Below are 23,185 nucleotides of genomic sequence, written 5' to 3'. Positions count from 1 at the left end.
AAGTATTTAAACCCTTCTAATTTGAGAACAGGTCTGTTTAAAGACCAGTGTGAATCATTTAAAAAGACTCTGTGCCTGGGTCTCCCATCACCAGCTTTGAGATTATATAACAAAAGTCCAGTCACACAAGTTCTATATTTCTGAACTGCTATATGTAGGTGACTGTTAGAACTATGCCCCCCCCCCCAGAAATGTTATGCCTTTCTTTTTAATGAAAGTGTATTTTAGCAGCTGCATTGTGGTTGTTATAGGGTCAAAAGCAAGCAGTATTTAGTCATTTTTTTTAAAGATGACTATGACAGCAGATGGAAAAAAAAAAATATTAAAAAAACCAAAAAACTCACCTGAGAGTTTCCACTAAATCCGGGTGGTGGGTTGTACTCTGTCGAGTCAATTATGCTACTGTCAGGCAAAGAAAGAAAAAAAAAAAAAAAAATGGAAGAGTTATTTATGCAATCTAAATTAAATCTAGCGCTTTGGAATTAAACTTAATGACCTGAAAGAGACCAAAAAAAAAGTGGAACAAGCAGGAAAACAGACAAATGACAGATACAGTCACAGATGACAATGTGTCACTGTACCACACTAAGATAGATAACTCACCAACGGAAGTAAAAAAATAACATTTCACAGATTACGCTTTTACAGTGGTTATAAAGCTTAAATGCTTTTGTACCTTAAAGTGGATGTAAACCTTCACATATACCCAGTGAAGCGAACAGCCTCAGATGATACAGAAGGATGAAAATAATCTTCCTAAATAAGTTTTACATGTATATCTGTTGTCTTGAGCTTGCTATATTATTTAGAAAGTGCACTTCGTGAGAGAGATTTTTTCATCCTGTTCAGCACTGGGAGCGTAGTCTTGGCTTACACTAGGAGACAGATGATTGAAGGACAGGCACACACCTCCACTCCACATTGGCACAGAAAAAAAATGTGCTGTGAATAGACATGCTCTCTGCTAATCTATTTATAGCAACCACCCCCACAAATTTCAGGTTGGTTTTACCTTGGTTGTTGGAGAGCGTGTCAGAAGTTATCATGCTGATAACAGAAGAACGGAGCAGCATAAAGACAGGGGACTTAGGGCTTTTTGGAAAGAGATAAGAAAACACTGCAAATATACAGTATCTCACAAAAGTGAGTACACCCCTCACATTTTTGTAAATATTTTATTATATCTTTTCATACAACACTGAAGAAATTACACTTTGCTACAATGTAAAGTAGTGAGTGTACAGCTTGTACAACAGTGTAAATTTGCTGTCCCCTCAAAATAACTCAACACACAGCCATTAATGTCTAAACCGCTGACAACAAAAGTGAGTACATCCTTAAGAGAAAATGTCCAAATTGGGCCCAATTAGCCATTTTCCCTCCCCGGTGTCATGCGACTCGGTGTTAAAAAGGTCTCAGGTGTGAATGGGGAGCAGGTGTATTATCGCTCTCATTCTCTCATACTGGTCCCTGGAAGATCAACATGGCACCTCATGGCAAAGAACTCACTGAGGATCTAAAAAAAAAAAAACAAATTGTTGCGCTACATAAAGATGGCCTAGGCTATAAGAAGTTTGCCAAGACCCTGAAACTGAACTGCAGCACGGTGGCCAAGACCATACAGCGGTTTAACAGGGCATGTTCCACTCAGAACAGGCCTCGCCATGGTCGACCAAAGAAGTTGAGTGCATGTGCTCAGCGTCATATCCAGAGGTGGTCTTTGGGAAATAGACGTACGAGTGCTGCCAGCATTGCTGCAGAGGTTGAAGGGGTGGTCAGCCTGTCATTGCTCAGACCATATGCCGTACACTGCATCAAATTGGTCTGCATGGCTATCATCCCAGGAGGAAGCCTCTTCTAAAGATGATGCACAAGATAGCCCGTAAAACAGTTTGCTGAAGACAAGCAGACTAAGGACATGGATTACTGTAAGCATGTTCTGTGGTCCGATGAGACCAAGATAAACTTATTTGGTTCAGATGGTGTCAAGCGTGTGTGGAGTCAACCAGGTGAGGACTACAAAGACAAGTGTGTTTTGCCTACAGTCAAGCATGGTGGTGGGAGTGTCATGGTCTGGGGCTGCATAAGTGCTGCCAGGACTGGGGAGCTACAGTTCATTGAGGGAACCATGAATGCCAACATGTACTGTGATACACTGAAGGAGAGCATGAGCCCCTCCCTTCGGAGACGGGCCACAGGACTACCACTGCCTTGCTAAAGAAGCTGAGGGTAAAAGTGATGGACTGGCCAAGCATGTCTCCAGACCTAAACCCTATTGAGCATCTGTGGGGCATTCTCAAAAGGGAAGGTGGAAGAGCGTAAGGTCTCCAACATCCACCAGCTCCATGTCGTCATCATGGAGGAGTGGACGAGGACTCCAGTGGCAAACTGTGAAGTTCTGGTGAACTCCATGCCCAAGAGGGTTAAGGCAGTGCTGGAAAAGAATGGTGGCCTCACAAAATATTGACACTTTGGGCCCAATTTGGACATTCTCACTTAGGGGTGTACTCACTTTTGTTGCCAGCAGTTTAGACATTAATGGCTGTGTGTTTAGTTATTTTGGGGGACAGCAAATTTACACTGTTATACAAGCTGTACACTCACTACTCTGTATTGTAGCAGTGTGTCATTTCTTCAGTGTTGTCACATGAAAAGATATAACAAAATATTTTCAAAAATGCGAAAGGTGTATTCACTTTTCTGAGATACTGTATGTGCCTAGGTCAAGTTTCATGAATCAGGTTTACATCCACTTTGATGCATTCCTTGCATAAAGGTAAAAAATGTTATAGTCATCAGTGTCCCCCTATGCCTAGGCGATCAAAGCAGAACACAAATGAAACCAATAAATAATTGCGCTATTACAAAAAAGTAGTACGGGTGATAGCTGCCAGCATGTAACAGTGTGGTAAACCGTGTAGAAATAAAAAAAATACAGAACACATGCAGCGCTAGAAAATGTGCATATATATCTTGAACATGTAGATGTGACAGAGTGCTAAATATACAACTGGGCCAAATAGGCAATATGTGTAATAAATGAACATTTAACAAATGAACACATAAAGAAAAAAGTTCATTAGTGTATAGTGAATCGTAGATAAGTCCACAGACACTAGGGGTTCATGAGCATATGCAGTGTCACACCTGCGCATGAGGTAGAAGCTGGAGCAAGCTATGTGTGTGTGTGAGGAGACACTTTGCACACAGATCTCCCAAAATTCCAAATCAAAACTGCAAACGATAAGAATAAATACCCTTACCAGAAAGGATGGACACAGACACCGTATGGTGGAGTGTCATACGGGCACGAGGGATCCAACGATCTCAGGAATGTCTGGCTGGAGAAGTCCTGGCGGGGAGTCCCATCCGGGGCGACAATCGCTGTTCGGTGGTGTGTAGGTCTGTGGCCACTCAGGATGTCTCTCTCAGATGGAATAAAAGTGCAGAGAAAAATGGCTGAGGCTCAGCGAGGTCCCATTCATGGAAGGAGGAGGGAACAAAAAGATCTCCACATAGGGCATGAATCCGTAAAAAATGGCTTTTATTAAAAAGCTAGAAAGTGCTAAGTGGCGCACTACAAAGGGTAAAACGTGATCACAAAAAGAATATATTAAAATCGCGTGGTATCAGAGCATCTCTAGGCTTTAGCAACCCGACATGTTTCGGACCTTCGTCCTTCTACTGGGATGTTTTACCCTTTGTAGTGCGCCACTTAGCACTTTCTAGCTTTTTAATAAAAGCCTTTTTTTACGGATTCATGCCCTATGTGGAGATCTTTTTGTTCCCTCCTCCTTCCATGAATGGGACCTCGCTGAGCCTCAGCCATTTTTCTCTGCACTTTTATTCCATCTGAGAGACATCCCGAGTGGCCGCAGACCTACACACCATCGAACAGCGATTGTCGCCCCGGATGGGACTCCCCGCCAGGACTTCTCCAGCCAGACATTCCTGGGATCGTTGGATCCCTCATGCCCTTATGACACTCCACCATACGGTGTCTGTGTCCATCCTTTCTGGTAAGGGTATTTATTCTTATCGTTTGCAGTTTTAATTTGGAATTTTGGAAGATCTGTGTGCAAAGTGTCTCCTCACACACACATAGCTTGCTCCGGCTTCTACCTCATGCGCAGGTGTGACACTGCATATGCTCATGAACCCCTAGTGTCTGTGGACTTATCTACAATTCACTATACACTAATGGACTTTTTTCTTTATGTGTTCATTTGTTAAATGTTCATTTATTACACATATTGCCTATTTGGCCCAGTTGTATATTTAGCACTCTGACAGATCCAAGCAGAAGTTTGGTCCCCCCTCTCTTTACCCATCACTTTCTGGGACACATCACAGGTCCCAGAAGGCTGCTGGACCATTCATAAAGCGTAGTGCTTCTCGCACATGTATGGTAGAAAGCAGTCTGTGAAGCTACAAGGAGTCACAGCCAGCTTTCCTCTCTAAAGATGCCAGCTGACGAAGACCAACAAAGAAACGGACCAGGTGAGGACAGCGCTGGATCTTTAAATAGTGGAGTGTCCTTTTACTAAAATTGAGCTGCTCACTTGCATTTTTTTCTCTAGGGTGAAGAACCTCTAAGTGAACGTATCCAGCTAGATTACAGGGTAATATTGATATCAACGATCCACAGACAAGGTGACCAGGGACAGAACATGTTATTGCATGGGTTCAAATTAGAATTTTCAGACAATTACATTTGCGATCTACTTTATTATAGAAATCATATTTTTCCTGGTAGGAGTGTTGTGTAATAGAACGTATAACCTTAGATGTTTTGTATGTTTATGACTCCATTTGTCCTTGCAACTCAAGGAATGCAATGCTCTACTAAAGAGGGGATGAGACTATAAAATTTATAGAGGACAGCATCTCTCAAAGTGGACAGGAGTGTAAAAAAAAAAAAAATGATAATTTAAGTGACAACAGTCTTTAACCATAAGAGATTAAAATGTTACACTAGTGATAGCCCTGGCGTAATAGGGAAATATTTCATATTCCTTATTAAGGTTGGCCTCATAAATATCTAGAACAGCCTCTAATATGCTGATTATTCTGGCTACCTTGGATGACTCATCTTATTGGAATGTGAACTGCCTATATGGACAAGCCAGCCACCTCTCCTTTAGGAATTTGCCATTTTTCTTAGAAGGTAATTTTGCTCTGAAGGTGGGCTTGACCATTTCCTACATACAAGACCTTTATACCCTAGCTAGAACTTGTAGGGTTAGACTCACACCAGAGCTTGCAACCATGCAAGTATCTGATCATCTGGCCATGCTGCACGTGCAGGGGGACTCCGTGGTGAAACAGCATCTTTAGTTAAAAGGGGTTGTTAAAGGGTCTTTTTTTTAAATAACAAACATGTTATATACTTACCTCCTCTGTGCAAGGGTTTTGATCGGCCCAGATCCTCCTCTTCTGGGGTCCCCCAGTGGTTCTTTACAGGGCTAGATAGGTTAGTGTCAGATCATGGTGGCCAGTAGATGCAGGGATTTTAGTTTTAGGTAGGACTTACACATTAACCCCAAGTCTACAAATTTATGTAACTGTTGACTTAATTTTTCCAAAAATTACTGGAGCTCCCCTTTAAAACCGGTTTCCGAACGGCTCCTGTACATTTACGTTGACAGAATGGCAGGGCTGCGCAAAGTAACGTACCCGTACGTTACTCTGAATTTGCCGCCGTGTGCGCCTGCTGCGATCTCCGTGAGTCGGGTCGCGGGTCCCGCGAACTCGATCGCCGCGGGCATACCCGCGATCGCCTCACAGAGAGGACAAACGGGGAGATGCCGTTGTAAACAGCATCTCCCCGTTCTGCCTAGTGACAGTGTCACTCGATCTCTGCTCCCTGTCATCGGAAGCAGAGATCAGTGACATCACACACACAGCCCATCCCCCTGACAGTTAGAATCACTCCCCTAGGACACACTTAACCCCTCCCTGCCCCCTAGTAGTTAACCCCTTCACTGCCAGTGTCATTTACACAGGAATCAGTGCATTTTTATAGCACGGATTGCTGTATAAATGACAATGGTCCCAAAAATGTGTAAAAAATGTCCGATGTGTCCGCCATAATGTTGCAGTCACAATAAAAATCGCTGATCACCGCCAAAACTAGTAAAAAAAAAAATTAATAAAAATGCCATAAAACTATCCCCTATTTTGTAAACGCTATAACTTTTGCGCAAACCAATCAATAAATGCTTACTGTGATTTTTTTTACCAAAAATATGTAGAAGACTACGTATCGGCCTAAACTGAGGAAAAAAAATGTTTAATATATTTTTTGGGGATATTTATTATAGCAAAAAGTAAAAAATAATGCATTTTTTTTCAAAATTGTCGCTCTTATTTTGTTTATAGCGCAAAAAAGAAAAATCGCAGAGGTGATCAAATACCACACGACTGCGCAATTGTCAGTTAAAGCGACGCAGTGCCGAATCGCATAAAGTGCTCTGGTCAGGAAGGGGGTAAATCCTTCCGGGGCTGAAGTGGTTAAGGAAGCAATCTGCTTTTGGGGATGGAAAATTCTATCTTGGGCTGTGTCTGAGATTATACCCAGGTACGCCAGATGTGAGGATTGTCCCAGATCCAGTTTGGAACTAAGACCAACAGACATCCCCTACACGCCTGTTTTTCATTAGGAGGGCTTCTGGGCAGGCTTGGTGGACTTAAAAGTCCAGGGCTTGTGACAAAAGGCCTTGATTTGGACGTAGACGCCTGAGATAAGAGAAAGGAACGGTTTCTCTGAGACATAGTAGTAGCCATAAGAGAAAAACTTAGGCTTCATTTTGTGGGGTAAGCGCCTCCACCCCCAGTGACTTCCTTAATGAAAAAGATAGAACCTGATGTAATATTCCCTCTGCATTTTAAACCAGTGCGATCGTAAGCGCTGTTACATGTGTGTTTCTTGAAATTCTATTTTTTAAAGACATGTTTTTTGATTTTACACTACGTTGGGTTCTATTTTTTTTAGCGTTGCATATGAATGTGATAATCTGAATAAGAAAATATAAAAAGCCGAAGTGGATTTTTTGTACTGTGGATACAGCTCTGTTAATAAAGAAGGATTTATAGAAATCAGTGGATTAAATTAAAGAAAATTTGATGAGTCGTATGCTCTTATGACCTTCTTGAAATATAGCGGTAATATTGTTCTGGTGAGTTCTCTGCACCCACAGAGGTAGTGGAATCACTAATTAATGGGAGATTGGTGAGGACAAAATAAAGCTGTGCTGCTGAAAGCCTACTGATATATAATTTAATATACACAAGCAATAAAATCACCAAAAACAAAACTGTATATGCGTACCTTATAATCTTTACAGTACATTAGACCTAAACCATCAGCTTATACAATAACATGAGTCTGGGGTCAACAAAGCAATATAAAAAGCGAGTATCGAATACATCAAGACTTCAGCACTCTTTAGCTTCATCCAACACATTTCACGCTCTAGCGCATCCTCAGGGGTCAAAAAGTTGTGAAACATGTTGGATGGAGCTAAAGAGTGCTGAAGTCTTGCTGCCACATGGCTTTACATGTGGCAGACATCTTTTTGAGTTTTGATACTTGCTTTTTATATTGGTTTGTTGAGCCCAATTTTTAAAATAAATACTGCACTACAAGAGCATTTTTGGCTCCTGAGGTGAGCACTTCTTTTATACAGTAGCACTAAATATCTGCTGGCCCCGGAAAGTGAGGGCCTTACCGATACCAGCACCAGAGGGTTGCCATCTTTTAAAGGCACCACTTTTAAGAACAAGATTCTGTGATCCATCATTTTTAGGAAAATATTAAAATGCGTATATGCTGCCTATAATTTAAGCAGCCACATCTTCTGGTGAGTGTGGTGTGTTGATTATAATTGTGGACAAATGCAAAAGTGGACTAGAATCAGATATTTATGCTTAAAAGGAGACATCCACATTATTTTTTAGAAGTTTTAAATTTACTTTTATTTTTTTTCACAGACTGGTTTCGTGATATATAGATGAACTCAATTATATATCATTTACACACTAATGCTTCACGTTATTTAAAAAAGGGACAGACATTTTTTATTTGTTTTGCTTTTGAATTGGGAAAAATTGGTGACTCGCGCTAAACAAATTGGTGGGTGTGTGGCTAAGGAGTGCCACACCTAAGAAATCAAAATACAACAAATATATATAAATATGTATAGTGTAGCACACTATATAAAGTTGGGGGAATACTCAAGCCCCCTTATTGGATACATATATAATCTGTGCAATAATATATCATAATTAGTGCAAAAATATTTAGAAATAAGTCCGTGTGTAATAAATACAAAAATAAAAAAATAAATGTGAATTGTTAAAGGAATAGTCCATGTGGAGAAAACCCCAAAGCAGTGATTGACAATCCCGGGTTATTCAACTGTATGGAATCCTAGGTATGTGGGTCCACCACCAAAAATAAAGAGCCTGGCCGCTTACCAGAACCCCATGACCCCCCGTTACAGAGGGTCTAAATGGGCTGTGAGATCCTGCTAATCCGGAACTCCCAGGAGCGAAGATGGAAACTGGAAAGGACGTCAGGGACTGTGGTGGAGATGGATAGGTCCACAGAAAAGGGCTCAGCCCTCAGCATAGTTTTGTCATCATAGAAAGAAAAAAGGGGAGGGCTCCCATAGTGTAAAATCAAACGGTATTTATTGAAATAAAAGTAGTAAACACTCACATGTAAGTAAGGAAAATCAGCATCATCAGTAGAAGAACAGTCTGTGGCACCGGCCGGATGACCACAGATAGCCCGTCCTGCTGGATGTACAGCAACAATGGGAGGTGGCGTGATGATACCGCTCAGCCCGCGTAGTGTGCTACACTATACATATTTATATATATTTGTTGCATTTTGATTTCTTAGGTGTGGCACTCCTTAGCCACACACCCACCAATTTGTTTAGCGCGAGTCACCAATTTTTCCCACTTACGTTGTGTGTTTGTGTCACATTTAGGACATCGCAGCTTTATTTACTTTATTTTACATGTTTTTGAAGCGCAGTTATTTTTTCCTTTTTTCTGTTTGCTTTTGAATTGCACATTATTCACGCAATAGGCCCCATGTCATTTAAAAGGGACAGTAACCATTTATTCACTTGGATTCGTCACTTGATATATTTATATTTAGTGACATTGTTTTTGTTGATTTTATTTGTTCTTGTGTTTCAGGACAGCACTGTTTTTACCATTTTTTTTGGCCCTTTCGTCCCAGCTTCCTTGCACCTATGATCTGCCCTTGATAAGTAAGGGGATCCAGTGGGGTACTCAAGGTTATGGAGTGTGGAATGGATGGGGCTGTGCATGTTTGGATATAGAAGCTGCTCTGACCATGTTCCTGTGGCTATGGCTCTACAGAAGATGGCAGTAGGAGTCCAGGAACATGCTGAACGCATTCTTGGAAGAAAAGGAGGGTGAGAAGGGGGTCACTGAGGAATTGTGATGCAGTTCTCTCATCCTCCTGAGGCACTCCGAAACGTTAGACAAAATGGCCTATAGTTACCACAAGTGAATAACACACAAATTCTCTGCCTGTAGAACTGCATAATGTGCTATGTCCATTGATAAGAAGATTCAGGAACGAGTGTAAATAATACTGGGAAATCTTGTTTTCAACCTGATTAACATATGCAGGACCTATGGGGGGATTCAAGCTTTGCCCATCACTATGGCCATATCCCCAAAGGCATCTTTAGGTTTGGGAAACCATAGAAATGGACCACAGCCCTAGACCTGTAATGCACCCTTATGATGTTAACTACACATTTTGCACAGCGTGCCAAGGTAAGCACCTAATGTAGGATCCAGTGCCCAAAGCAAACATTACAAGTTGGCCCGACACAATAGGGGACAAACTGAGTATACCCAGTAAAAAACTGGTAGGTAGCCCAGAGCAGTAAGATATTGATATAAAAGTTTGAGGGAAAAAAAAAAAAAAAAAAAAAAAAACACATTAGCAAAAAACTGGAGTTTCACATAATGGGTGGAGTTATATTGTGTGCTCTGGGTGCAGCGCTAGCAAGCATTTCTTCCAGTGTCCATTCACTTGAAGGTAACTGCATATAACCCATGGTCTAAGAATACAAGTCCTGTAATCTATGAATAGGTTATAATTATACAATTAGGAAAGTTAAAGCAAAATTAAGCAAAGGCACAAGTTGCAAACCAGAGTAATACTATACACCCATTCATAGATCCGGTTTTATTAATAGAAGCTATAGTGCGGCTTCTGTGAATGGAGGAGGTGGGTGGGAAGGACAGGCATAGTTGAACACTCGTGATGAGTGTCGGTCATAGTTCCCTCAGTTCTATTAACTCCCACTGTACCAGAAAATGACATTGGCAGGAGGGGCATCGGAAGAGGAAACTTTCAAGGAATTCAGAAGCCAGCAGCATAAGGGACATATCAGATGATTAGTAAGTAACATCCCTTGTGCTGATTTTTGCTTTTTATTTTGAATAAACTTATTTAACTTATTTAATGTGAACTGGACTTCCCCAGTCCTCAGCCCAGCTATTGGGACAGATTGCTGAGTTGAAAGGGTTGCAGTTAGCCATAACATCTTCCCCTTAGAAACATTGAAAAAGGTATGAAATATTTTTAAATACATTTTTTTTTTTTAGGTATGCTGTGTGAATAGGAACAAACCTAGTGGGCTTCTCCCAAATTTGACTGCAAAAGTGTAAATACACGAAGAAATGCATTTTGTAACTTCATCGGGTTGAGTTATATATATTTTTTACAAGTTATTTTATATAGATTTTACACTTGACTAAGGCACCTTTCACATAGGGAGGATCCATCCGAGCAAATTTTGCCTGCTCTGCAGGGGATCGCTCCGCTGAGCAGGCAGACTACAGGTCCTGTCCACTCCACTATGCAGAGAGGGCAAGGACAGAGACCACGCGTTCATCTCTATGGGGTGGTCAGATGGCAACTGACTGCATGTCATCCTATCTGACCCACTGGACGGATGGGTAATGTATCGCCATCCGTCTGTTTTCAGTGCATTTTGGCAGATCGGATGCCAGGCGGGTGTTAGTGGACACATGTCGGCTGACATCCGCCGCCCCATAGAGAACATTGGGTGGCGCGGCGGACCTTATCGGTCCGCTGGTGTGAAAGGGGCCTAAGCCACAAACCATATTGTCCATTTGCTACAGCTAAAACTATCCACTACTTACTTTACCAGAGATCTGAGTGTAGGAAGCCACTCTGTAGATAAAAGAATATTTAAGGACCCAGTTCCCCCTATAACAAACACACACACACACACACACACACACACACACACACCTAAATTTTGAATAGCAAAGGGAATGGTTAAGACAGCTTTTGTTTTGCTGTTGAAGGGCAATGTTTTCCTTAACTTCCTGTTTTTTCGCTGACAACAGAAGTGCCAAGAAAGTATTCCCCTCTAAATCTGTTCCAGTGTCAATTCAGAATTATTGATTCTTCCAGGATGGTAAATCTCCAAACAGGGAGCAATAAAACCTAGACAGCAGTTTTAATCCATAACCACTCTACCCCCCCAAAAAAAAATGTATAGGTCACTCTCAAGTGTAAGAAGGGGATCACTTTGAAAACAAAAATGTGTAGCATTAGGCCTTATGCACATGGGCACTGAGACCGTAGACCATAAACGGGCTTGTCTGTTTATGCAGCTTGAGCCACCAGGTGCTGCATGTAGACAGTTCATGTAAGGGTATCGGAATTAAGAAGGTGCATGGACACAACTACTCATCCTAACTTGACAGATGTGTGGCTCTGAACACAGTGTTGCGCATGCACATGCCTGTCCATAAGACAAGCAGCTATGTTTGTGCAGCTGTTGTGTCCCCATACACTTACATGGGCTGCCTGCACGCAGCACCTGATGGGTCATTCATGGTCTACAGCCTCAGTGTGTGTGAATAAGGCCTAATCAAAAACAAAATCTAATTAAAGTATATTTCCAAAGGCACGGCCACTAAAATTCTGGTGTTAATTATCTCACCTGTGTGATGGGGAGGGGGCCTCAAACTGGGGAACAGTGCTATCTTCACTGCGTGGAGAGTATAAACCACTCATCTCCTGGAAAAAAAAAAAAACACAATTGAATAATTGCTAGATTATAAGCATACTTTAAATCAGCAAAAGCGTGCATCATGACACTAATGTAGCAGCTTATTGATCAAAGCAGACCTTCAGGCTTCAACAAAACAACCCACAGCCTTTCCGGCATATGCCCAAGGCATTATGGTAATTGTCATACTTCTGGTGAAAGCTTTAGCAATGGCAGTTATCTTATTTATATCCTAATAGTGTTGTTTCAAAGCAAATGTGAAAAAAAATAGTGCAAGTGAGCAAAGGAGAGAGAGCAAAAGCAAGCAAAGGAGGGGAGGAAAAAATAGAGAAAAAAAAAAAGAAAGATTTATGTAAATGATCCAAATCTAAAGCCACCTGACTTTAGAGATGGATGTTAGCAGACAGACTGCCAAAAGAATCCAGCTGCAGACAGATCAGACCAAGTCTCTCACCTCTACGCGCTTTATGTCTTCCTCCACCACACTCAGTTCTTTCTGGATCTGCTCCAGTTGCTAGAAGGTCAAAAACAGAAGAGAAGACATGAAATAAAGGCTTTAGAGCACCACTTATTATCTACAAATTTACAGTGAACATAAAAGAGAAGAGCTTGTATGACACACGGCGAGCAAGAGAACGGCATTTCATTTACAGCAAATCATCAATAACAACTGCCACTTAACGCAAGCAAATATAGAACTGGGTTACTGACCACAGAGCATTTGGTGTCCTTATTAACCATTCTAGTGTGATTTACATATAATAGGATTTTTATACTCCTCGCACATTTTTTTGTTTTGTTCCTGAGGCAGACTGAATGCTAGCAAACAAATTCTGTAAATAAAACAAAGATTCTTACGAGCCACAATAATCCAGTGCCCAAGAAAAACCGCAGATGTAGGTACCCAGCAGCAAACGCAGACCACGTTTCATAACCGTGCAAATCAATATAGAACAAGATTGCGCTGCGCTAGAGTAAATCACATTATCATATGAACTTCTCAACGTGACTATAATACCAGAAAAAATATATAACTAAAAGATTATAAAAAGTGCTTTCACAAAATTGCATAGAAGTGCGGTGTGCACATAAAACTAAGTATGAATTTTCCAACATGTAATCATGAAATCACATACAAGTGTACTGTGCAAATAAATGTAGATACATAAATGTATACATAAATTCATAAAAAACGTGTAATGATTCTTATAGCGTGCAACATGCATATACTATAGTATAAATAAAGGACAAAAAATTATAATAAATAAAAATACACAAAAGTGCCCAGTGCAAAAATGCAATTTTTGGACACTGTTATATGCACTTTTTTGGGCGATTTTGTCACAGATACTTTTACAGGCCTATTTAATTTATATATGGTTCACTGGCCACTTTTGTGTATTTTTATTCATTATAATTTTTTGTCCTTAATTCTATAGTATATGCATGTTGCACCCTATAAGAATCATTACACGTTTTTTATGAATTTATGTATACATTTATGTATCTACATTTATTTGCACAGTACACTTGTATGTGATTTCATGATTACATGTTGGAAAATTCATACTTAGTTTTATGTGCACACCGCACTTCTATGCGATTTTGTGAAAGCAATTTTTATAATCTTTTAGTTATATATTTTTTCTGGTATTATAGTCACGTTGAGAAGTTCATATGATAATGTGATTTACTCTAGCGCAGCGCAATCTTGTTCTCTATAAACAAATTCTGTAGGTCATGACAGGATAATACCAGAAAAATGCATCTGTCGGGACATCCAAAAGGAGTCCAACTGAGGGGTGGACAAACAACAACAATTAGTAACAGGCCCAATAAAAAAAAAAAAAAAAAAAAAAAATGTAAATGTCCTGCTTACAACCCAGGAGACACCCGAAGGAACAATACCAAAATCAGACACCGGATAAGCCTCTGATAGGGGATTCTGCTAACATGACCCCGGGAAGGACACAAATACCATAACGCCCAAAAACAAGAACAAAAGTCACCAGACGAATGATTAAATCATAAAAGAGCACCAAGTGAAATTCTGGTAGATCTGAATCCATAGTAGTAGGAACATGTACCAGACAAAGAGCCTACGAAAAATGTCACTAGGAAGACCAACAGGTCTAAAGCTGAAAGATTAACTACTTCAATACCAGACACCCTCCCACTCAGGCCAATTTTCAGTTTTCAGCGCTGTCGCAATTTGAATTGCACGGTCATGTAACATTGTACACAAACACATTTTTTTATCATTTTGTTCCCACAAATAGAGATTTCTTTTGGTGGTATTTGATCACCTCTGTGGTTTTTATTTTTTGCGTAACAAAAAAAGACCGGAAATTTTGAAAAAAAAAAACAAGTTTTTCTTTGTTTTTGTTAAAAAAACGTTTGTAAATAAGTACATTTTCTTCTTCAATGATGGGCACTGATATGGCTGCACTGATGGGCACTACTGATAGGTGGCACTGGTAGGTGGCACCGATGGGCACTCGTAGGTGGCACTGATAGGTGGGCACTCATAGGTGGCACTGATAGGTGGGCACTGACAGGTGGCACCGATGGACACTGATGGGTGGCACTGATGACACTGATGGGTGGCACTGCTGGGCATCACTTAAATATAATGGTGCCAATCAGTGCCCATTTGTGGGCACTGATTGGCACAGATTGGGCACAAGTGGATGGCCATGGGGTACATACCTGGCCATCCACATGTTGCCCGCTTCCCTGGTGGTCCTAGTGGTCCAGTGTGGTCATCTGAGGGGACCCCCCCCCCCGTCAGGAGAGCCGCCGATCGGCTCTCCTCTACTCGCGTCTGTTAGACGCGAGTGAGGAAAAGCCGATCAAGGGCTCTTCCTATTGACATCGTGGGCTCTTTACCAGGATCAGTGTGTCAGACTGACACGCCGCTCCACCAACCCCCGCGATGCGCGCCCCCACGGGAGCGCGGCATTTTATCCTGCTGGACATCAAATGACTCCCAATCAGGATAACTGACCCACCGCCCGGCCGTCAATCTGCTATAGGCCGGGCGGGAAGTGGTTAAGCTTCTACTCACTTGACCATATTAGACTCAAGGAACTCTATGCCTAGAGAGACTAAGAAAATGCAACCACCTTGCAAAGCTAATACCGGCCATTGGTCGGCCAAATTTCGAAAATCAATGGTGGCATCATCAGGTCACAAAAAAAACAACTTTCTAATTTTGAAAAGAAAATTTGTTTGAAATTCGACCATGTATGGCCTGCTTTAGACTTACCAAGGAAGAACCCTGAACCTAACTAGAACAACCTGCAAAAAAAGTTGTGAAAGTTGCTCACGAGTTTACCTAGAAAACCCAGAATTTAATTCTGCAAAATAGGCAAGATGAAAGGGATAAGGGTGAATGGAAAGCACCACAAAAATGGTAAGCATAAAATGGAAGAACTCTTACCATAAGCCGGTGAGACAGATTACAATCCTTATGGAGCCGAGGATCAGACTAGATACATTCTCACCAGTATGTTGGAGTCAGCTCTGGGATGAACCCCTAAGACGGATCTTGATAAAAAATCAACACTGTCTATCCTTGACCTTTAAAGTGTCACAGGGCTCAGCATTCAAAACAGGAAAAGACAACAAAATAGACTTTCAAAGTCTATCACTCAACCAAGGAGGGGTTCCAGTCCCTGTTCCTGTCAGAGGATACTTGCAGCAGGAGGCTAACCTAGGGTGACACAGGGCCCTCCTCTGATGCCTTTCTCCTCCAATAAAGGATACGAGACACACCTAGGTCCATGAATCACTCCATGTCCTGAAGTTTCCAAAATGGTAAGAACTGGCCTCCAGAGGATCATGCTTAAGTAGGGGTGCACCGAATGGGTTTTTTGGTGCCCAAACCGATACCGAAAATGAAAAATACACTAGGCCGAAAATATCAGTTTTTAAAAAATATATATTTTTTTTAATATACAAAATTGTATTATAGTACACAACATTTTAATTAATATCACCAATTTAAATTAATATGAATTTATTGTTGACCATATTGCCACCTTTAAGAAAGTTGAAGAAAAATGCATTCTGCAGTCTGACCACCTCTTGTATCATGTCTGCAATCTCTTACTTAAACTTAAACACATTGCTAATAGTATTAGCAAAAGTTCCATTCGAGGCACCTATAGAAGATATGATACAGAAGATGGTCAGAGACTGCAGACATGATACAGGAGATGGTCAGAGACTGCAGACATACTACAGTAGATGGTCAGAGACTGCAGACATGATACCGAAGATGGTCAGAGACTGCAGACATGATACAAGAGATCAATGCAGCCTGCTTGTGCCCAGCAGCCTCACCAGTGCCCGTCATAAGCAGCTTGCCTGTGCCCAGCAGCCTGCCAGTGCCCATCATATGCAGCCTGCCAGTGCCCAGCAGCCCCATCAGTGCTGGTCATATGCAGCCCACCAGTGTCGGTCATGTGCAGCCCACCAGTGCCCGTCATGTGCAGCCCACCAGTGCCCGTCATGTGCAGCCCACCAGTGCCCGTCATGTGCAGCCCACCAGTGCCCGTCATGTGCAGCCCACCAGTGCCCGTCATGTGCAGCCCACCAGTGCCCGTCATGTGCAGCCCACCAGTGCCCGTCATGTGCAGCCCACCAGTGCCCGTCATGTGCAGCCCACCAGTGCCCGTCATGTGCAGCCCACCAGTGCCCGTCATGTGCAGCCCACCAGTGCCCGTCATGTGCAGCCCACCAGTGCCCGTCATGTGCAGCCCACCAGTGCCCGTCATGTGCAGCCCACCAGTGCCCGTCATGTGCAGCCCACCAGTGTCCGTCATGTGCAGCCCACCAGTGCCCGTCATGTGCAGCCCACCAGTGCCCGTCATGTGCAGCCCACCAGTGCCCGTCATGTGCAGCCCACCAGTGTCCGTCATGTGCAGCCCACCAGTGTCCGTCATGTGCAGCCCACCAGTGTCCGTCATGTGCAGCCCACCAGCGTCCATGTGCAGCTTGCCAGTGCGCAGCAGCCCCATCAGGGTCCAGCAGCCCCATCAGTGTCCATCATGTATGCCCAGCAGCTTTACCAGTGCCCATCATGTATGCCCAGCACCTTTACCAGTGCCCATCATGTATGCCCAGCAGCTTTACCAGTGCCCATCAAGTATGCCCAGCAGCTTTACCAGAGCCCATCATCATGTACAGCCTGCCTGTGCCCGCATCAGTGGCGATCTCCGTGTGTTACGGAGCTGGATTTGAACTGCCCGGGCCGCAGTAACAATGTCCCGCCTCCTGTAATCATGTCACACTGATTCAATGTCCCACCATTGGATCAGTGTGCTGTCTATCACAGGAGGCGGGACATTGTTACTGCAGACGGTTAATTCAGCTCAGTGAAACAAGGAGATCGCGGCGAGTGAAGGAGGGAGTGGAGGACTGGGGGGAACCCGGAGCGGACCACGCCCCCTTTCGGTATTGGATGTTTTTCATTCGGCCGAATGAAAAAACACTGTTTTCGTCCGAAATTTCGGTGCACCACTGTCCTTAAGGAGATCTGCAATAGTAAGGATGGGCTCCGGAAAGCAGAAATGTGTCGTTTGGGTTGTGGTCCCTTTAATGGGACAAAAACTGTCCAAAACCATTACAGTTGAGGGCTCAGGGGTTCTCACCCATTCAGGGTGAGGGATTCCGGGTGATCCGATAATGAGGGAAAGCGGATATGCAGATTTCCCAGGATTATGAAGTCCTCATATGGGACCTGGAATTTGGAGGCTCAGAGAATTTGAGTGGGAAAGGGACTCCAACACCAACTATGGGTATCTTGGTCCCAAATGGTGTTGGATTACTGAGATACTACTGAGCTGGGGTGACCTCCCTTTGGACCTATGGAGCAGAAGGGGACTTCAAACCAAGGCACTACTTAGTGAGCTGAAGCTTTGTTTTGTATATTAGAGCAAAGCACTGTCTTGTTAGTTTCATGCTGGAAAGAAAAATAAAGATAGTCTTGCTTTTACAAGTCTGACTGGTGTCCCAGACTCCCAACTTATCAAACCTGCCATTGTTTATTTTTCTGGCCTGAATTCCTAAGAACATTGAATTTGAGTCGACTACAAAACGAACCTCTACATTGGCAGTTTTCTTTTTTTGGTCAGAAAGGCTTTCTTCTGACCAGCCGTACAATCGAAGGCTGTTTCCAACTCTGGTCAAAACAGCAAATCACCTACAACTTGCCACAACAATGGATCTTAGAAGCTAAGTCTCCTATCCAGGACCTAAGCCACAAAGCTCTGTAGGAGGAATTAGTAGGAGCTGCAGATTTTCACGATCACGGATTGCGACAAACTTTAGTAATTTGAATAAGATTGGAAAGGACACCAAGATGTGTTGCCCAGGAGTGCCCTATGAGTTTCCATGGTGCAGAAGGGCCATAATCTAGGGTGGGCACCATTCAGAAGGGATGGAACTCTGCCTCTGTTTAGACCTGCTGTGGCTCCTACCCACTGCCATAGCTGTGTGGTTGTCAAAATCAAAAGGTAGGATTCTCTCATTAAAAAGTAGTGGGGTTGTTGTCTGAGGACTCTGATGTGAAAGAGGGAACTGTGGGACTTTGATGTGAAGAGGGAGAGGGGGCTGAGGACTCTGTTGTGAGGGGGAGGGGTTAGTGAGAACTCTGATATGGGAGAGATAGAAAGAATCACTTTTGTCCTTTTCTGTATCAACGTTCCTTTAGGGAAATCCCAAAATGGAAAGAGATGGCACAGTAGATGGTTGGCTCAGGAGTTTAAGATCCAAAAGCATGGATCTAAAAGCTCCTCCTTAACACTAGTGAGTAAATCTTTACAAGTTGCAGATGACTCCTTATGCACCAATGTGTCAATACACTTCTGGCAAAGGCCTGTTCCACTTATCAATCAACTTAGTAGCACAGGGAGGACATTTTATTTTGGAAGCTGGAGGAGGTTTATGCTTGGGTGGAACCGGAGCATAAAAGAGAATCTAAAAGAAGTTTAGTTGCGAACTCCACCTATCACCAAGCAACCCCTTGGTGATAAAGTAAAAAAGAGTCAACAATGTTTCAACAAGACTATAGGGAACTACGTGAAGGTCCTAGAATTACACAGGATAAAATGGTGGCAGAAAAAATTCAAACCTCTACAACAGATCAGCAGGCTATTGGTACTGTGGACTTGCTTACCCATGCTGCTACCACTGGTGCCTTTTTCAACCGCTGCCATATCCTCTCCTTGGAGCATGGTACCAGAGGGCAGAGTGAGTGGGGGGGAATGGGGGCTAAAAAAAACTATTTGTCAGGCATTCACCTAAAGCCTGCCCTGTCCGCCTGTGTTCCACAGAACAGAACTTGAGATCTGACAACTCCCAAGGTGATACACCTATTGGAAACGATGCCCAGCCCCGCAGGTAAGGGGGTTGCACCGCTAAATGCAAAATCGGCTCCAAAAACCCCAACGGGGCTGGGCTCAGGTAAGTCCTGGATCCCCATGGATTACTGAGCTGATGTAAAAGCTCTGGAATTCACCATAGTGAGTGAAAGAAGAAAGGTGATCCAGGACCACTAGCAAAGGTAAGCCACCATGATCCAAAAGTAGAAGGCGGCAGAAAAAGAGAGCTGGTCTCTTTCCCTCCCACCCGCAGTGATTCAACAATGTTTACCCCTGGTGGTGAAAAACCCAAATACTGATAAACTATGCTGGGTGACTGCCTCTTAAAGTCTTTCCTGTTGTGTTTCCTGCTTCTGGATTCCAAGCAGTGTTGCAACTCATTTAGGCTGTACCTCTATGCACTAGAGTGAGATGAGGTGATGTTGGAGATGGCGCGATTATCAGCATGGTCACTGCCAATTCACAAGCCTGTAGCTTGTCAATCAGCACTTGGCCACACCTAGTACTGCTCACTGTTTTCTGGATTGACAGCAAGGCTTGTGTTGCTGAAACCCTCCCATTGTATACTGCAGTGTCATGGAGGGAAGTGAGTGAGGCACAAATAAACAAGGATTTGGCTCGGTCAGTGATAGAGATGTAACATTTCCAGTATTTTTCAAAGTCATAGGAAAAAAACATTTCTTCTGTTTTTTTTCCAACAGAAAAAAAATGGAAATTTTCTGAAAAATGTATTTTATATTTTAAGTCATTTTGTTACACACTGGGAAGGTGAAATACAGTGTACAGCCATGAATGACACAAATATTAATTTTCAGTCTGCTGCCTTTAGTGTTTTTAGATCTTTTTGTCAGATGTTACTATGGTATACTGAAGTATAATTACAAGAATGTCATACGTGTCAAAGGCTTTTATTGACAATTACATGAAGTTTATGCAAAGAGTCAATATCTGCAGTGTTGACCCTTCTTTTTCAAGACCTCTGCATTTTGCCCTGGCACGCGTTCAAATTAACTTTTGGGCCACATCCTGACTGATAGCAGCCCATTCTTGCATAATCAATGCTTGGAGTTTGTCAGAATTTGTGGGGGTTTTTTTTGTTCACCCGCCTGTGTTTTGCGTTTGTTACAATATGATTTTTTTTTAATTAATCAGACTTACGATACACGGGACATAACATTACACAATAGTGGTTGGTCATAGAGATATTGTCAGTTTTTTGGCTTTAGCAGATTTCTCAAACAAATGCTGTTTTATACAATGGGGGTCAATATCATTGCTGTATTCAATTGACAGTTCAATTAACAGGCTATTGTCTCTATAGCTACAGTAAACAAGTAAGAAATTTACTTGTCTGAGGTTCTTTCAGCTCTCAAACTAAAAGAATGACTGTTCAATTACTGTCAGGTGTTGGCCTAATTAGACAATGGTACGTAGATACTATTTTTGTATTCAATTGACAGTTTGCAACAGTCCATTGTTTCTACAGCTACAGTAAACAGGTATGTTTTCTGTTTGGTAACTATGGTAAACAGCCTGACACATAAAAGGGGTGAGTAGGGACACACACACACACCATCATGCTGTAACATCAGAAGCCACTCATGATAGAAGAAACTTGCCTGATGCTCCAGGAGAATTGTTACCAATGGAGATCACGAACATACAGTAACAGAAGATAAGTAACCTTTAAGTGTATTTGTACTGTTATAGACCATAAGCTGTGCTAGGCATTTTGCTTGTAATAGATATCTGTCAGTCTTGTATTGTATTCCTAATATTGTAATAGTTTTTGTATGTACAGCATCTTTGTATAGTAAAAGCACATTTACACACTGCAGAAATCTCAGCTTCCTTGCTTATACCACAGAGTAACCTTGCTAGATAGACGCAAGCAAAACACCGCCCCTTGAGGATTGACCACAAATTCAATGGGATTAAGGTCTGGGGAGTTTCTTGGCCATGGACCAAAAAACATTTTGTTCCCCAAGCCACTTAGTTATCAGTGCTCCATCATGCTGGAAAAGGCATTGTTCATCATCAAACTGTTCTTGGATGGTTGGGAGAAGTTGCTCTCGGGGGATGTTTTTGTACAATTCTTTATTCATGGCTGTGTTCTTGGGCAAAATTGTGAGTGAGCCCCCTCCCTTGGCTGAGAAGCAACCCCACACATGAATGGTCTCAGGATGCTTTACTGTTAGCATGACACAGGACTGATGGTAGCGCTCACCTTTTTTTCTCCGAACAAGGGCTTTTCCGGATGCCCCAAACAATCGGAAAGGGGATCCGTCAGAGAAAATTATTTTACCCCAGTCTTCAGTCCAATCCCCAGTCCAATCCCTGTAGCTTTTTCAGAATATCAGTCTGTCCCTGATGTTTTTCCTGGAGAGAAGTGACTTCTTTGATGCCCTTATTGACACCAGGTCATCCTCAAAGTCTTCGCCTCACTGTGAATGCAGATACACTCATAGCTGCCTTCTGCCATTCCTGAGCAAGCTCTGCACTGGTGGTGCCCCAATCCTGCAGCTAAATAAACTGTAGGAGACAGTGTCCTGGCACTTGCTGGACTTTCTTTGGCGCCCTGAAGCCTTCTTCGCAAATGCAGTGGAAATGTTTTTTTATGAGATTAAGTTAATTTAATGGTAAAGAGGGAATTTGCAATTAACTGCAAGTCATCTGATCACGCTTCATAACATTCTGGAGTAGAAACAAATTGCCATCATAAAAACTGAGGCAGCAGGCTTTGTGAAAACATTTGTGTCGTTTTCAAAATGTTTGGCCATTGCTGTATATAAAAGTATTATGCTTGAAATAAAAGTACAGCTTATTTAGTAAACAAACAAAACTTTATTACAAATAGAATAACTGGGACTGTATGGTAGCCTCCCTGGCGGTATTCCCGAGTGTGGCTCGGGGTTAAAATTCAGTACCATTAGCGGTAACCCCGAGCCACACTCGGGATCGCATTGCAGGATCCTGGGGCGGCGTTACTTACCTTGTCCCCGGGATCCTGCGATGTCCCCCGCAGTGTCCGAGGGCTCCGTCCTCCTCCGAAGCCTCTCCATGCCAGGCTCTGTTCCCTGCGAGCGGCGCGACGCACGGGGGCGGAGCCTGGCGGCAAATTCAAAAAAATGTCAAAATCATAACACATACAGTACTGTAATCTTACAGATTACAGTACTGTATGAAATGATTTCACATCCCTTTTGTCCCCAGTGCTCTGGCCCATGCCCTGCATGCAGTTTTACATGATATACACTGTTCTTTCTGCCTGGAAACTGGAGATTGTCCATAGCAACCAAAAAGTGTCCCTTTACGTCAAAAGTGGCTTTAGACCAGCTAGAAAACAGCGATAGTAAATTAGAACACTTGCAGAATTGAGCGATAGTGAATTGTGGGGAAATTTATTTTATTACTATTTTTTTTAATTTTTTTTAATTATTTATTTTTATTTATTATATTATAATTTATGTTTTTGTGTTTCAAACTTTATCATACCCGGGATATCTATTAGACTCTGGTTTGGACAGATTTAAGTGTGTTATTGTTAAGATTTACAGACCTACAATATAAAACGCCAAATTTCCATGCAAAATAATTGTACCGCTTTCAGCACCTAAAATCCGAAAGAATCATACCGCCAGGGAGTTAAGAACATTTCACCTACATGAAAATAGATCAAAAAGTGAATTT

At 42.4% G+C, this 23,185-nt stretch overlaps 1 protein-coding gene across 4 annotated transcripts in view; it reads right to left on the bottom strand.

Annotated features, from left to right (window-relative positions):
• COP1 (COP1 E3 ubiquitin ligase) overlaps positions 1-23,185 on the bottom strand; it is a 333,947-nt gene that overhangs the window by 212,624 nt on the left and 98,138 nt on the right. For 3 of the 4 annotated variants that reach the window (XM_073593408.1, XM_073593411.1, XM_073593412.1), the window contains 3 exons: positions 12,562-12,621; positions 12,039-12,115; positions 345-402 (listed from right to left, as the gene is read on the bottom strand). In XM_073593408.1, the coding sequence (XP_073449509.1) occupies positions 345-402; positions 12,039-12,115; positions 12,562-12,621 (195 nt within the window). The remainder of the gene's footprint in view (positions 1-344; positions 403-12,038; positions 12,116-12,561; positions 12,622-23,185) is intronic. The other variant, XM_073593409.1, reaches the window with a different exon arrangement.

This window comes from Aquarana catesbeiana, linkage group LG07, assembly GCF_042186555.1.
Source record: "Aquarana catesbeiana isolate 2022-GZ linkage group LG07, ASM4218655v1, whole genome shotgun sequence".
NCBI lineage: Eukaryota > Metazoa > Chordata > Amphibia > Anura > Ranidae > Aquarana > Aquarana catesbeiana.
The sequence above is the reverse complement of the archived record's forward strand: the minus strand, read 5'-3'. Positions and strand labels throughout refer to the sequence as shown.